The sequence below is a fragment of the Littorina saxatilis genome, linkage group LG6 (assembly GCF_037325665.1).
Source record: "Littorina saxatilis isolate snail1 linkage group LG6, US_GU_Lsax_2.0, whole genome shotgun sequence".
Classification (NCBI taxonomy): domain Eukaryota; kingdom Metazoa; phylum Mollusca; class Gastropoda; order Littorinimorpha; family Littorinidae; genus Littorina; species Littorina saxatilis.
Window position 1 is genome coordinate 36,315,512 of NC_090250.1, and position 17,500 is coordinate 36,333,011.

General features: G+C 40.4%; 1 protein-coding gene across 1 annotated transcript in view; it reads left to right on the forward strand.

Moving 5' to 3' along the window:
• The window catches only part of LOC138969127 (sodium-dependent proline transporter-like), a 57,188-nt gene extending 49,711 nt beyond the window's left edge, over positions 1 to 7,477 (forward strand). Inside the window, exons 13-15 of the mRNA XM_070341845.1 lie at positions 285 to 385; positions 3,153 to 3,305; positions 6,432 to 7,477. Of these exons, the coding sequence (XP_070197946.1) occupies positions 285 to 385; positions 3,153 to 3,305; positions 6,432 to 6,644 (467 nt within the window). The 3' untranslated portion in view covers positions 6,645 to 7,477. The remainder of the gene's footprint in view (positions 1 to 284; positions 386 to 3,152; positions 3,306 to 6,431) is intronic.
• Positions 7,478 to 17,500: the final 10,023 nt, after the last annotated feature.

Sequence of the window (17,500 nt, forward strand, 5' to 3'; positions counted from 1 at the left end):
TGTGTGTGTGTGTGTGTGTGTGTGTGCGTTCGTGCGTCCGTGCGTGCTAAAGTGCGTGCGTATGTACGTACGTGCAGCGTAGTTGAGCGTCAATTCTCTGATGACAGATTTGTTTTAGTGTGGTCTTATTACGTGTGCTGCATACCCATTAGAAGTTGCTGGTGTATAGAATAGACCACTTGTTGCTGTAGTGGTTTGTCCCCAAAACCTTGGAGCAGTTTGAGTTGATCGTGTCACAGATAGTTACCAATACCAAGTAACAAAATACCTTTGACCATTGACAGGTAACAAGCGATTTTGCGGCGACGTCAAGATGATGCTGGGATTTGAACCCGGCTACTATTGGCGGGCAATGTGGATGGGGGTCACTCCTGTGGCCATTATGGTCAGTTTTCCTCACCTGACCCTCAAGTGGTTCTCTTACTTTCCTTCTGCAACCTTAACTTTCACATTTTTTGTCGTTGCTTGTTGGTTGGTGGCTGTTGTTGTTGGTAGTAGTGGTGGTGGTTGTGGCGGGGATGTTTTGGTCTTTTTGTTTGCTTTGTTTTGCTTTATTTATCCAATTGTTATTTTTATTGTTGCTGTTTGTTTGAGTCTTTTTTTTGTTGCGTTTTGGTTTGTTTTTGATGATGTTGTTGTCATTGTGGTGTTTTGTGTTGAGGTTTTGTGTGTGTTTGTTTTTGTTTGTTGTTTTTAACAAATAAAACCCCTGGAGGGGTTTAACACACACACACACACACACACACACACACACACACACACACACACACACACACACACACACACACACACACACACACACACACACACACACACACACACACACAATATAAAACTATAGAGCTATACACAGATGTCTATTTCAAAGATGTCCTAACACTAATTTCAAGGCACCCCTTGTGTGTGTGTGGTGTTATCATTCTGTTTCCAAATCCAAACTAGCAGTGATTCGAGATAGATTTTCGTTGTTGTTTTGTTAGTTGGTTTGTTTGCTTTGGCAGTCACTATGATTACTATAGTTGAGGGCCCCAAAGGGGGGGTATCATCACGATCACGGGAAGGGAAATTTTCGCTTTCACGATCACAGTTACCTTGATTTTTGTTTTCACGATCACGAACACCAGTGGCAAATCACGGTCACGGTAAAAGTTGCATGTACAGAAAGCACGTGTCAAAGTAAACACAACCACACAGTTATTCGCTCCTCTGGATCTATTGTTTATTCAACACAAAGTGACAACTGTTGCACTTTTTTATAATTATTTTTTGAATTCTCTTTCATACACACATAGAAATACATATCATGATTTGTAATCAGTAACAAGAATGTTGTTTTCATTGGGTTTTTTTCTCTCTCTCTCTCTCTGTCTATGTGTCTCTCTCTCTGTCTCTCTCTCTCTCTATCTCTCTCTCGTTCTCTCCCTCTCTCTCTCTCTCTCTCTCTCTCTCTCTCTCTCCACTCATACACATTCAACCCCCACACCCTCACTCACACACATGAATATATACTTGCACAATTTCACATTTCCAGAGCTAAATCTTGTAAACCCATTTTCTCAAAAAACTATTGGGTGGATTGAAATTAAAGTACATGTATGTGTGATGGGTTTTTTATTTTCAACTTTGCCGTACAATTTGAGGTACACCATCGCCTGGTTCCATGGCCTTGAATAAAAAACAGGAATGCTACAGGCCAAAAACGGTTTTACCTGAAAGAAGCGCGCAGTACCAGTAGCGAAGCCACAAGCCTGAGCCTGCGAAGCAGGCGAGCCAACTAGGGGGGTCCGGGGGCATGCCCCCCCGGAACTTTTTTCAAAAAACGGTTAAAATCTGTGCAATCTGGTGCATTCTGGGCATCATTTTAGGGGTTGTAATAGTGTTGTGATCTTGTTAAAAATCCCATTTTAGCCTCCCCCCACCACCATTCAACACACCTCCAAACTGGTGAAAACAACACTACTGTGCGCTGGCTTCATTGAGACCGGCGCCCGGTCGCGTTGCGCGATATTCACACGGATCGTTTTTGCGGAAATTGTTCAACTTCACCGGAAAAAATTTGACTTTACCGGATTTTGAAAACGGCTTTATCGGATTTCCGGCAATTACCGGAAAAGTAGCATGCCTGACAAAATCCCCAACGAACATGACTTTGATCGTCTTTGACATGAGGATCAAGTGACCCAAACTGGCGCGTCTCCCCGCCATTGTTTCTGAATTTAACCCATTGTTGATATTAAAGTTTACAGGCGCTAAAATAAATCCAAGCTTAATGCAAAGAAGCGACAATTAGAATCTATGCCAAGCGTGTCCACGTTGCTGGGATGAAAAACACATTTCTAGTTTCGGTTTTGGCTAAACGCAGACTCGATCTCGAGCCAGTCGAGGTCACACTGAGCGAGTGACAGCCGGACGTGGCAATGTCGACAATGTCAATGATCTCACTCAAACTCAAAGATCTTGAACAAATTTCAAGATCTTTGCCTACATTCAGAACAGTCATAGAGCAACATAGATCAACATACCTTGGTATTTCGTCTTCAGAAAGACCGACCCGTAGCCTGACCTTTCCACCAAGGAAGGCATTCTCGCCGCCTGCTTTGGTCTGGCTTGAATCCACAAAATATAACAGAAGTTCGATGACAGTACCGCTGCACGCCATTTTTGATCTTCGAATTCGAATTTCACTCAAAACTTTTGCACGAAGCCCTTCCATTGGATGAAGTTTGGTAGACTTTTGCAATTTGCCTTCTGATTGGATCTCTTTTTGTCAGTGTGTAATTGGTTCTTTTAAAGGGAAGCAATCGCTCTCAAAATCATATTTCTGAATGTGTTGTTGCTTCCCTTTCAATCGGGGTTGGCTCCTTACCGAATGGACTAGAGGATCATAGAGTGTAATACAGCTGTGAAAAAATGTACGTTGAAAATAAAATGCTTTGCAATAATGCCCATCACGATCACGAAAACAAATGACGATCACGATCACGAGACTTGATTTTTTTGTCATCACGGATCACGGGCAAAGTCCCATCACGATCACAGAAATGGAAATTTCGGCAATCACGGTCACAGAAAGGTCAAAAAACGCCAATCACGATCACGGTTTTAAACCCTTTGGGGCCCTCATAGTTACCTCTTAACTTGACCTCTTCCAGGTGATGATCGTGATGTCCGGAGTACAGTACTCTCCAGCTGGGTACGGCGATTACGAGTTTGAGGGCTGGGTGCAAGGGTTAGGCTTCGGCATTGCTGCGTTGCCTGTGGCCTGCATTCTCATCGGTTTCGTCGTACAGCCCATCAGATACAAGGTTTGTTGACTGACAGTCTATGGCATGGCAATTATGCTTTTAAGTCAAATCTCGGTTTCGTCGTACAGCCAATCAGATACAAGGTTTGTTGACTGACAGTCTATGGCATGGCAATTATGCTTTTAAGTCAAATCTCGGTTTCGTCGTACAGCCAATCAGATACAAGGTTTGTTGACTGACAGTCTATGGCATGACAATTATGCTTTTAAAGGCACAGTGCGCCTCCCGTAAACCATGACAGATACTGTCAGGCTTTTACATACAGTACAAACATCCTTCCATTTTGAACACTCACCGAACGGGAACATCCTAGGTGCCCTACGTAAAGAGCGAGGAATTTTTAAAGAATTAATTTTGCGGGTTGTCTCTCAGACAATCGAACCGTGGTGCGTTTTGGCACTAGACCTAACTTTTAAAATCTAAATAATAATTTGACAGCTTGTTACACAAACATTCTTAAATCATGAAAGAATTCTTTTTTCATCTAGACAAAATCAGTACAATTCGAAGTTTTGAAAGTTTGAAAAAAGAAAAGCCCGGAAGCAGGGTTACGCAAGATCGTAGTTCTCGTAGCAGACGACGGTTTATGCCTATCGCCAGTTCCTCTGAACAGTCAAAAGCCATCGCTAGAGTTCTTGTGAACCACAGTCGTTTGTTTCGTGCATAGTGAGAGGTACATAATAACGTGCTATTGCAGATAAGCTCACATCGAGTCGCATTCAAATTACTAACTGACGACTACATTGTGAAAAGGGGAAACTGGATCACACGGGTTCACGATGGCTCAGGGGTAAGATAAACCACGCAAAAATAAATTCTTTGAAAATTGCTAGCTCTTTACGGAGGGCACCTAGGATGTTCTCAAGCGGTGAGTTTTTAAATTAAAGGGTGTTTGTACTGTGTGTAAAAGCCTGACAGTATCTGTGATGGTTTACGGGAGGTTTACTGTGCCTTTAAGTCAAATCTCGGTTTCGTCGTACAGCCAATCAGATACAAGGTTTGTTGACTGACAGTCTAGGGCTAATGGCAATTATGCTTTTAAGTCAAATCTCGGTTTCGTCGTACAGCCAATCAGATACAAGGTTTGTTGACTGACAGTCTATGGCTAATGGCAATTATGCTTTTAAGTCAAATCTCTGTTTCGTCGTACAGCCAATCAGATACAAGGTTTGTTGACTGACAGTCTTCGGCTAATGGCAATTATGCTTTTAAGACAAATCTCGGTTTCGTCGTACAGCCAATCAGATACAAGGTTTGTTGACTGACAGTCTATGGCATGACAATTATGCTTTTAAGTCAAATCTCGGTTTCGTCGTACAGCCAATCAGATACAAGGTTTGTTGACTGACAGTCTATGGCTAATGGCAATTATGCTTTTAAGTCAAATCTCGGTTTCGTCGTACAGCCAATCGGATACCAGGTTTGTTGACTGACAGTCTACGTCATGGTAATTTTGCTTAAGGTCAGATCTAAAATCGTGAAGAGACTGAAGTATCAAAGTATAGCTATGAACTTCCGTTTGCTTCGTGCCCCTCTCCGTTAGCTTTTTCTAACTGATCTTTTCTACTCTTTTGTAACAAAGCTTACAAGGAACATTTACCATAAAAAGTAGGTGCTGAGGACACAACAAACGTTCACAATCTTACCATAAAAAGTTTAACTGTAGGCACTTGTGACACAAGAAGCTCTTGAAATGTGTTGGAACAAAGCTGCATGGAACATTACCATCAAAAATAAAAAGTAAACAGCCGATACTGGATGAGATTAGAAGCGTTTAAAATCGTCGTACAGCAACAGTTATCTGCACATCTATTTTTCTAAACTTAGTTTTTTTATGTTTAAACAATGTTTGTTCTGTTGAATCATTGTTGCATTGTTTTTTGTTTAAACAATGTTTCTTCCTTTTTAACACTTTCGCGACGGGAGGTGACTATATTAGTAATAGCGCTGCAACGCCCACGGACGGGAAGTGACTATTTTAGTATTAGACATACAAGGTACACGACTCGTGATTGCTTCCCGGTTTTTGAAGCTTGCAGTAAATTGAGTTGTTTCCCTTGACACACTTGGTGTGCCCTTCCGCCATATGCAAAATTAGCCTGGTTTGTGCGGTTTTTTCGAGAAAAAAAATGAATCGAAGGCGAGCCTTGTCACGGGAAGAGATTCTCCGGATGTTGGATCTTGAGGACCCTGTAGATCATGATTCCGACGTGTTGTTTTCGCCTCAAGAAAGCGATAATAGCAGTGATATTGAGCAAGAAACAGTCCTGTTGTTGCTGCTAGTATGAGTCGGCAAACTACACGTGTTAGGGTGGTACTGCATGAATCTTCGAATGTGTAGTTGCAAGGGGGGCGTGGCAGCACTGATAACAATGGATGGCTGGAGCCTAATCCTTTTGGAAATGTTCATAGGTGTACAGTTGGGACTTTGTTGTGAAAATGTGACTTATATTCAATATGGATTACCTAGACATCATTTGGTGAGTGTCACAGTTTTGTTTCATTTGAGTCAGGATGCTGTGAGTGAATGCGGGATTTGCTTGTTTTTTTCTTTGTACTGTCTCCTTATTTCTGTGTAGAATGTTAACAATATTTCAGCTAATTCATAGGTTTTACACCTTGTTTGGTTATAAAATTATTTATAATACTTTCTGTTAAAAAATAACTTTTAAAAAAGCAGTGGAAAAGAAAACACACAAAAAACCCCGTTAAAAAACACAAATTATCCCCCTTTCACCCCCCCTTTGCTAAAACAAATCGCGTGACAAACTTATAAATAGCACGACTGAACTGGGCATCCATTTTTTAATTAGTACACAAAATTTGGTGGTGATTGGACTTAATTCAAGCTTGCTAGACAGATTTCTTTACAGTTACTGTTTTTTGGGAAGTTTCTTGGTGGCAAGCTTGGGCAGGCAGGACGTTAACGCCGTGGCAATGCTAGTCACAATAGTGTTAAGCAATGTTGCTATGTTTTAACTTCCATAAAGATACGAAGCTCTTCTTTTTAGTTTTTTTAGTGAACAGAATCGCCGGATGTCCTGTTGACAACATTTGTCTTTATAAAACCCCTCGAAGCGTTTTTGTCTCCTTTTTCCATGACTGATTATCTGTTTTTATTGACAGTCATTCCGCGAAGCAATGAAACCAGATCCACTGTGGGGCCCCGGCAAACCAGAGAACCGAACTGGCAGGTACGCGGCTGTTAACGCCGCCTACGTTGACGACGAAGAGAATGAGAACCAAACCAATGGCTCTCCAAAAATCAACGGCCGAGAAGACATAGAACTTGGCACTAACGGCTCTTTTGGCATTGAATATGACAAGACTCAAATGTAGATCTACAGTCTCTTTGGGGATAGAATATTGGAAGACTGAAATGTACAACTGCAGCGTCTTTGGGGCTAGAATATGACGAAACTTTAATGTTAAACTACAGTCATTTTGGTGTTAGAATGTGGTAAGACTTAAATGTAGATCTACAGTTTCTTTGGGGCTAGAATATGGCAAGACTCAAATGTACAATTGCAGTGTCCTTGGGGCTAGATTATGACAAGACTAAATTGTAGAACTACAGTCCCTTGGGGCTAGAATATGGAAAAGGGGCTAGAATATGGCAAGACTTAAATGTAAAACTACATTCTCTTTGGGGCCAGAGTATGACAAGACTAAAATAGAGAATTACAGTCTCTTAGGGCTAGAATATGGAAAAGGGGCTAGACTATGGCAAGACTAAAATGTAAAACGACAGTCTCTTTGGGGCTAGAATATGGCAAGACTAAAATGTAGACCTACAGGTTCTTTATCGCTAGAATATGGAAAAAGGGCTAGAATATGGTAAGACTAAAATGTAGACCTACAGGTCTTTTGTGCTAGATTACAGTGTAGACTTACAGGCTCTTCGGTGCCAGAATAATGACAAGACTAAACATGAAGAATTACAGGCTCTTTGGAGCTAGAATATGACAAGACTAAACATGAAGAATTACAGGCTCTTTGGAGCTAGAATAATTATGACAAGACTAAAATGTAGACAGAGGAGGATACGTTTACACAAGTAAGTTTAGAAATCTCTAGCTTTCTCTTGTTTTTGTTGTACAGTCTTAATCCGTTAGTTGGTGCTTACTGGTCGTTACGCAAAAAAAGGGACGAGGGGGTAGAGGGGGGGGGGGGGGGGGGGGGGCTATGTGTTCAGAAATAGAAGGTCTATTTTTGTCCCCAGAATAAGAATCTATTTGGGACATGAGGTGGTTGTACGCTAAGTGATGGAGTGTTTTTTGTACGTGTATTTTTATGAGGTGCGTGTGCGTGCGTGCGTACGTGCGTGTGTGTGTGTGTGTGTGTGTGTGTGTGTGCGTGTGTGTGTGTGTGTGTGTGTGTGTGTGTGTGTGTGTGTTTTCGCCGTTCCAATTTTCTTATTGGAATGCCTGGCTTTGAAAGAAAGCTTGTAATTCTTATCAGCAGGAGATCAAGACATAACAAAAGGGTAATGGAATGGATCGGATGTGCAAATAAAACAGGCGGGATATTCTTCTCACGGTTTGAATATTTAACGGAAACTATTTCAGGCAAAAGTCCTTTGATTAAAACTAAACAACGAAATATCATGTCTTTCTACTAAGAAAAGACAGCGATTGATTATAAATAAGAGAAAGGATACGTTCAATATGTACGCTGTAAACTTTTTTTCGTCTAAATATTTGTGCAATGCTTATTTGTGAGTGCATGTGTTATTCTACGGATATTCCTTAATGTTCATAAACTATAACTGTTCTTTCTTGTGGCTGACCTCATACTTCTCTGACAAATGTTTTCATTTTACTGTGTTTTGCAAGTCGACGATTGTCGTTTCTTCCTGTCTTACAAATGCAATTATTTTCGTTATAATGGTTGTTCAAGAGCTCTGAATAATTTCGTGTTTTTTCGCACAAAAAGTATTTATGTACAAAGTTCGTTATTTTATCAACATTGAAATTACTTTAGTTTCACTGTTAGAAAACATTCTTTTCATTTAAAATATCGTTGTCTAATAAATGAAACAAGCAGCATAATTATGTTGTTACCAGACTAAGTCGACTTCCATTCTGAGTAAGCCTGGCGTCTACGTCCTGTGCATATTCTGGGGTAAACTGGTTTTGTTGTACATGAGAAAAATAAGATGTTTTACGACACTAGCGTCTGCAATACCACCAGCTCTGATACAGAGCGAGCAGATTTTCAGTTTATTTAAACCTGGATTGACTTCAATCAATCAATCAATCAATTCTGCAGTAATGCCGTGTGAGATGAAATTTTATACGGCCAGTAGATTGCAGCCATTTCGGCGCATATTTACCTTTCACGGCCTATTATTCCAAGTCACACGGGTATAGGTAGACAATTATTAACTGTGCCTAAGCAATTTTGCCAGGAAAGACCCTTTTGTCAATCGTGGGATCTTTAACGTGCACACCCAATGTAGTGTACACGGGGGGAGGTTCGGACACCGAAGAGAGTCTGCACACAAAGTTGACTCTGTGAAATAAATTTCCGCCGAACCTGGGATCGAACTCACGCTGACAGCGGCCAACTGAATACAAATCCAGCGCGCTACCAACTGAGCTATATCCCCGCCCTCCCTATACATATTTTACACGTACCGAAATTCAACAACCTCGCAACTTTCTGCGCCAAGAAGATTTGTTTTGCTGAATGAATTGTGTATGTTGACACTATTGTCAGGTACGAAATCAATTCAACAAAAATGAAGCACTCTGCGCATGAAGCAGCCAGGTTGCTTGAAGAAAGCTAATGTCCCTTGTTAAAAAAAAAAGAAAAATAGATTAAATTTTTTTTTAAACTGGAAAGATCTGTTGTGGTGAACGTAATCGCTTACGCGAAAAGGATGAACCTTAGAGCTCTTTCCCTTGGATCTTAAGTGTATGTTATACCAGGATTTTAAGGCGATGTGTGGCACTAAAATTAAACTTGGAGAATACATGGAATAACCTAGTTTGCTTGGTCGTTATTGAAGTGACTTATAACAATGAATGAAAAATGTCTATGTCCTGTAGTATTCACATATTTTTCATTTCTTTTCATAAGTCACTTCAATAACTACCCAGAAAACTAAGTTATTCCATGTACTCTCCAAGTTTAATTTTGGTGATTTTAGTGCCTCACATCGCCTTTTAACACACATTTTAGACACCCGTGGCGAGCCGTGCATGTACATTATGCAGATGTTTGCCTAATTTGTCCACCTGTCTGATCGCACTGCTAGCTTTTTGATTGGTTGCTGGAAAAGACTGAGCTGTTAATTGTTTATTTATCTATTTTAAGATAAATTAAGCCACAATTTGACATGCGTATAGGTTTGTTTATTATAATTATTTGCAATTTATTGATAAGTTATTTTACGGCTTACGTTCTTTTCTTGACTACTTCAATAAAACAAAAACGCTTGTTATAACTTTGAGAGCGTTGTACAGCTGTATTTGACAAATCATTTATATCAAAGGTGGTAATTTATATGTCCATATGTATGACTTGTAAAGGCCGATGTGAATAATTCCCAATGACATCGGTTAATTTTCAATAAACAGACATTAATGAATCTCTACGTATGGAACCATATAATACTTTGTATATACAACTATGCTTAGATTGAGTACGTGTGTGTGTGTGTGTGTGTGTGTGTGTGTGTGTGTGTGTGTGTGTGTGTGTGTGTGTGTGTGTGTGTGTGTGTGTGAGTAAGCGCGTATTAGTGTATGTGTGTGATTATATATCTCTTTGTCTGTCACTTTGTGTGAGCGTCTATCTTTGAATGTTTGCGCGCGCGTATGTGTGTGTGTGTGTGTGTGTGTGTGTGTGTGTGTGTGTGTGTGTGTGTGTACGCGTGCAGGTATCTGTGTGTGTGTGTGTGTGTGCATGCGTACGTGCGTGTGTGCGTACGTACGTGCGTGTGTGTGTGTGTGTGATGCTTGATTGTTTGTTTGCTTGTTGGTCTGCTTTCTTCATTGTTTTGTGTGTGTGGTCAGGATGTGTGTCTCGTCGCATGTATCGTACATGTCCATCCTTGTGTTATATCTCAGGTCCCTGTTTCATTATACAGTTTTCGGATTTAAAAACTACGCTTCAAATTCTCCATTAAAGCAAAATACGATCAGTTCGGCTTTCTCACCGGGTTTTTTCTCTCTCTCTCTCTCTCTCCCTCCCCTCCCCCTTACCCACCCCCACGTAACCGCCCCCGAGAATCAGAATTAAGCAACGTTTAAGCATTGCAAAACAACCCCCGGTGAAAATGAAAGTATGCAGTTACTCAATTAAACGGAGTAGACAACGTGTCAAGGCAATATAACGACTCGAGACAGACATTTACGAGCATGCTGTGTTTTTCCTTGATTCTATATTTGTCCTATCATTTCATTGCTCACATATTTGAATATCCTGTGCACATTAGGTTTACATTAAACTGTGTCACTGGAAATAAAATGTAATGCTTCAAGCTACTGGGTTTTCCCTAAGCAAAGACACAAACTCATTCTAGCACAGCACTTTTACATGATAAGAAGACAGCTATTTGTCTTAAACAATGTTTTATCATGTTACCGTTTACAAATTCATGAAATGTACATACATTTACAAACATGAAAACAAAAACAAGCTTACGGCGTATAGTGCTGTCTTCAAAAACAAATGTACAATCAAAAAATGAATAAGTAAAGACAGCTATTTAGCCGATGAAAAGAATGCTTCTTGTCAGCTCTAGCGCTAGAATGTAATAAGTGTGCTGTTTCTCACAATTATAGCGAGGGTCAGATTGCTAGTGATATGAAAGGTTGGTGCATGATAAATATTCACAGGTAGATGATAGGTCTAGTCGCTAAAACACACAGACACTGACACGCACACAGTAAGACCCAGACACAGGCACAGACAAGTCACACTCACACCACGTGCATCCCCCCTTCCCCTCCCCCCCCCCCCCCCCCCCAAGAAAAAAACAAAACCAAAAACCACGAACACACACACACACACTTACACACACACACATTCACACACATACATACACACACTAACACAAACACTAACGATACCACTAACACACAAACACATCGTTCCACAATATCCGTGTCATAAATGTCCACAAGCTCACCTGAAAACCTCTTTGGGTCACCCCTACAATCAACATTTCGACCACAATACAAATACAAGCGTTTTTATCTTAGCAATAATTCGATACGGGTTATTTCCTTCTTGGAAGAAGTAAGGGCTTTGTAAGAGCTTTAAAGGGACAGTCCGATTCCTTCTACCCCGGTTAGACCACAGCTGGAGATAAACAGTACTACATCTGAGAAAGGCAACAGAGTAGGTACGAGTATATTATCTTCCTTTTCGTGTGGATGATCATGTTTACAGTGGAACACCTCTTTTAATACCCTCCCCCTCCCCCCCCCCCCCCACATTTAAGGTTCCCTCGCCTTTAAGACCCTGTTTTCTCAGACTTTCTGTTCATAACCTTTGTAAATTTACCCCCATTTTAAGACTCCCTCCTTTTTACATTTAGTCAAGTTTTGACTAAATGCTTTAACATAGAGGGGGAATCGAGACGAGGGTCGTGGTGTATGTGTGTGTGTGTGTGTGTGTGTGTGTGTGTGTGTGTGTGTGTGTGTGTGTGTGTGTGTGTGTGTGTGTGTGTGTGTGTGTGTGTCTGTCTGTCTGTCTGTCTGTGCGTGTGTGTGTGTGTAGAGCGATTCAGACCAAACTACTGGACCGATCTTATGACATTTGACATGAGAGTTCCTGGGAATGATATCCCCGGACGTTTTTTTCTTTTTTTCGATAAATACCTTTGATGACGTCATATCCGGCTTTTTGTAAAAGTTGAGGCGGCACTGTCACACCCTCATTTTTCAATCAAATGGATTGAAATTTTGGCCAAGCAATCTTCGACGAATGCCGGACTTCGGTATTGCATTTCAGCTTGGTGGCTTAAAAATTAATTAATGACTTTGGTCATTAAAAATCTGAAAATTGTAAAAAACAAAAACAAATGTATAAAACGATCCAAATTTACGTTCATCTTATTCTTCATCATTTTCTAATTCCAAAAACATATAAATATGTTATATTTGGATTAAAAACAAGCTCTGAAAATTAAAAATATAAAAATTATGATCAAAATAAAATTGTCGAAATCACTTTCATCTTATTCCTTGTCGGTTCCTGATTCCAAAAACTTATAGATATGATATGTTTGGATTAAAAACACGCTCAGAAAGTTAAAACGAAGAGAGGTACAGAAAAGCGTGCTATCCTTCTCAGCGCAACAACTACCCCGCTCTTCTTGTCAATTTCACTGCCTTTGCCACGAGCGGTGGACTTACGATGCTACGAGTATACGGTCTTACTGAAAAATTGCATTGCGTTCAGTTTCATTCTTTGAGTTCGACAGCTTGACTAAATGTTGTATTTTCGCCTTACGCGACTTGTTAATACATGATTTTCTCATATTTTTGAAGGTCTTAAAGGCGGGGTACCACTGTATCACCAACATTCTGTCCAGACTTTAACAACTAATGAGAGCATCCTTCCACTTTCACATAGTTAGATAGATAGATAGATAGATAGATAGATAGATAGATAGATAGATAGATAGATAGATAGATAGATAGATAGATAGATAGATAGATAGATACCACAACACGGTGGCCTAGTGGTAAGGCGTCCGCCAAGTGAGCGGGAGGTCGTGGGTTCGAACCCCGGCCGGGTCATACCTAAGACTTTAAAATTGGCAATCTAGTGGCTGCTCCGCCTGGCGTCTGGCATTATGGGGTTAGTGCTAGGACTGGTTGGTCCGGTGTCAGAATAATGTGACTGGGTGAGACATGAAGCCTGTGCTGCGACTTCTGTCTTGTGTGTGGCGCACGTTAAATGTCAAAGCAGCACCGCCCTGATAGCACCCTTCGTGGTGGACTGGGCGTTAAGCAAACAAACAAAAGATAGATAGATAGATAGATAGATAGATAGATAGATAGATAGGTTGGTTATTCTCCAGAGCTGAGTACCAGTGGAAACCATGTTACGAAGTTGACGTGTGTGTTTTTGTTTTTTTTACCTAATTGAGACATTTTAACTATACGAATTAATTTCATTAATAAATAATTGTTCCATATATATCCTTGGCCTGCAGATAACGAATTCGAAATACTTGCACATTTTGTTTATCTACGTTCAGTAAATTGCACGTGTTTTGAAGTTCGTCAACTTCGTAAAATGGAAACCTAAGGTTGTGACATAGATTTGAATGAACACTAACAATTATATAAAACAAAACAAAATATATATACCTTGCTTTTTGTTGCATGTCTGTATCTTTATCTAACTGGAGTATTACTTGGAAAAAGTAAAGAGAATACATTCCAGTTCCATTTGATAATTATACGTTATAATCATTGAAAGGACTGAACATGCATGAAACAAAATGGTGCACAGTTCTGGAGAACAACCCAGATAGAAATCCAACAGCCTGCATCAGATCTACTGTCTATAGTCAGAGTGGAATTCTTGTGCACGGAATTAATTAAAATATTGACACGGATGGCAGATCTGCAAAATTGTGCGGAATTAATTCAAAGATTGACACGGATGGCAGATCTGCAAAATTGTGCGGAATTAATTCAAAGATTTACACGGATGGCAGATCTGCAAAATTGTGCGGAATTAATTCAAAGATTGACACGGATGGCAGATCTGCAAAATTGTGCGGAATTAATTCAAAGATTGACACGGATGGCAGATCTGCAAAATTGTGCGGAATTAATTCAAAGATTGACACGGATGGCAGATCTGCAATATTGTGCAGAATTAATTCAAAGATTGACACAGACAGCAGTTCCGCAAAATAGTTCAGCAGAAAGTTTGCACTCGACACAGGATGTAATTTGTTTGTTTGTTTGTTTGTTTGCCCTTAACGCCCAGTCCACCACGAAGGGTGATATCAGGGCGGTGCTGCTTTGACATTTAACGTGCGCTACACACAAGACAGAAGTCGCAGCACAGGCTTCATGTCTCACCCAGTCACATTATTCTGACACCGAACCAACCAGTCCTAGCACTAACCCCATAATGCCAGACGCCAGGCGGAGCAGCCACTAGATTGCCAATTTTAAAGTCTTAGGTATGACCCGGCCGGGGTTCGAACCCACGACCTCCCGCTCACACAGGGTGTAATGAGGCTGTTGACTGTTGGTATGTGATCAAGTGGAAGTGTGCTCCTATTCCACGTGAATGCCTGAACAGTGATGTACAAGATCATTTACGAAGAAATGAATTTGAAAAGTGGCAAAGATGGTGATTCAAATCGAATAGTAAAATTCAAAGTGAAAAGGTGCTTTTCTCTTAATTCTTCTTCTTAAATTCAGTAGCAGTACAGTGGTACATGAACATCGCTCGAATTCAGGGGTAAGGCCAACACACATCGACCGACCGACCCTATTTTTTTGCGCGACCCTAGACTTTTTTTTGGCATTTGGGAAAAAAAAAGGTCTTTGTTTTTTGGCAAAATAACTTAAAAATATGTTTTTTGGGAGAAAAAAAAATTCCGACCTATTGACCCTATTTGTTTTGCCTATGTTACCTTAAACAGCCTTTTTTTGTTGGCCTAATAACAAATATGTGTAAAGGGGCAAAGATAGTGATTCAAATCGAATAGTTAAAATTCAAAGTTAACAGTTATTTTTCTCTTCTTCTCAAATTCCGTTGCTGTGGTGCATGAACATCGCTCGAATGCAGGGTTAAAAACTAAATCCGCGGGTCTATCATGTTTGCCATGAAAATCTGAAGCCCTATTCAACAAATACCTCACTACTGTTATGCTTAAACTTGCGAGCATTCATGTTTGGTCGGAGGGCTGAATCGCTTGATAGAAGGCTAAAAACAGCGTCGTCAAAAGAAATGCTGGCGTGCTCGCTTGTATGCAAAATACAACCGTTTAGCTTCAAAACTAGCCTCAGCCAACGCACTTGTTTGACCACCTTCCAGTTTTAATTGCCTTTGATGTGAATCAGTCCCGTTTTATAATAACTGTCCTGTTTTTCCTTTGTGACAAAAGAATACAGAAAAAGTTTAATAAACGAAAAAAAATGAAACGTGCATTCATGACACAACATTCACAGTTCTAAAGAAAGAAATACAGGGGCAAACGACACTTGACTGCATTCATATTTCTAGCAGAGCATTAACCCCGTTAGGGCAACGACCGATGACAGCTTGTTTTGTAAACATTTGACACCCACAGGGTCTTCTATTCTTCCTTCGGTGGGGTAAAGATTTCGTGCTACGCGGGGAAGTGAAACACTAACGCATCAAATGCTGAAAGCAAAAGCCAAAAAAAAAAGAGTATTCACAAGATGATAGAATCATGGATAACGTATGAAATGTAATCCTTTATGTGGATTTAATTCTCCCTTGCTTGTGTTAAAAATTCCATGTCAAGCGATGCAGTGAAACACTACCGCAGCTTATGTTTAAAGCATCGTGTTCCCTGAATGTATGTTCTAAAACTTGTGAAGTAAAACCATCGAACGACGGTACAGTACCGCAAAGTTCGTCAAGTGTGAAGCAATGTTACACTGGTTAGATTTCAGGGTTTGGTCTATTTACTTTTATACTTCATGACTAATGGTAAAATGGGGACAGGAGTAGGATCAACTTAAAGTTCGAAATACAGGACTTGCAACACATAGAATGAATCATGTGACCGAGATATTCGACGGAGGTAATCACAGGCTTCTTCTGCGTTTGGGTTTGAAGGTAAATCCTGTTTGTGGGTTAAAAAATCCTAAATGAGTCCAGCCAAGCCTTCGCCACTTAGTGATATCACCCTTCCTGGGTGTGGAGGTACATTTATGCTGTTGATCAGTTTGTTGATGCGTGTGTTGGTGTAAATGGCTGGATCGAAATATTTCTTAACCGCAATGTCATCACAAATTCCCAACCTTGGGCAATTAAAGATTCTGTATTCTGTGTGTTGTCAAATATTGTGACCCTACATAAATCATGGTTCGAGTGGGCTTGAGGGTAAAGGATATTTTGACAAAGCTTATTGTATGAATAAAAAAAAAACGGTTTAATTTTTGGAACGTGTAATCCAGGACAAACCACCGCGTTCACAAGAACCTCGGCCTACGGTCTTTGACGTGGACAGACAAGAGACACGACAGACACAAATAAAAACAAGAAATTCCTCCGAGGTAGGAAAAACACCCCCGTTGGTCAAAGGGAAATAACCATTCTCACTGCCACCAACTGAGAAGGTTATTTCCCTTTGACCATGAATATGTCCCTCTATAAGTCCTTGTAGAATCTTAATCCACCAATAACTCCCTAACCGTGTGTTTGACTGGTCCCAATTTTTGTAAGGACCGTCTCAGGAATGTATCGAACCTGTTCACCAAGTTTGGTGACGATCGGTCCGTTCATTCTTGAGATCTATATGCGAACACAAACAAACAAACAAACACATGGAGCGAATCCTAATCTTAATCTTAATCCACCAATAACTCCCTAACCGTGTGTTTGACTGGTCCCAATTTTTGTAAGGACCGTCTCAGGAATGTATAGAACCTGTTCACCAAGTTTGGTGACGATCGGTCCGTTCATTCTTGAGATCTATATGCGAACACAAACAAACAAACAAACACATGGAGCGAATCCTATACACACCCCTATACCGGGGGTGTAAAAACGTTGCTTTGACTTACCTTCGACTGTGGCCAAGATGATCGTTGCAATGACAAGAAGAAATATTTCTGTTTTTGTTTGTTCTTGGTTTGGAATGTTAGCCGTCTATTTGTTTCGGATATGAAACTTATTGCAGTGTGGGTTTGTTTATCATTGTAAGAGGCTGACAAAGACAGTGTTAAGTACATCATCGCCTGTGTATTTTATGAAACGCGCTTCCCGTCATGACCGCTTTTCCGTACTGCCATCGATGCTTCCAAAGTGTTAATTAACCACAAATGTGTACATAGTTTTGGTCGTAGAAGACACACAATGTTACCACGATTTAGGCTAAGCCACAGGTATATTATCTACAAGTAAGATCACTCGCTTGTGGTTAAACCTGATAAATCGGATATTCCTCGGATTAGCTTTGAAACTGCAAGAAATGACAGTTCAAATCCATGATCGTACGCGGCAAAACGCTCTAC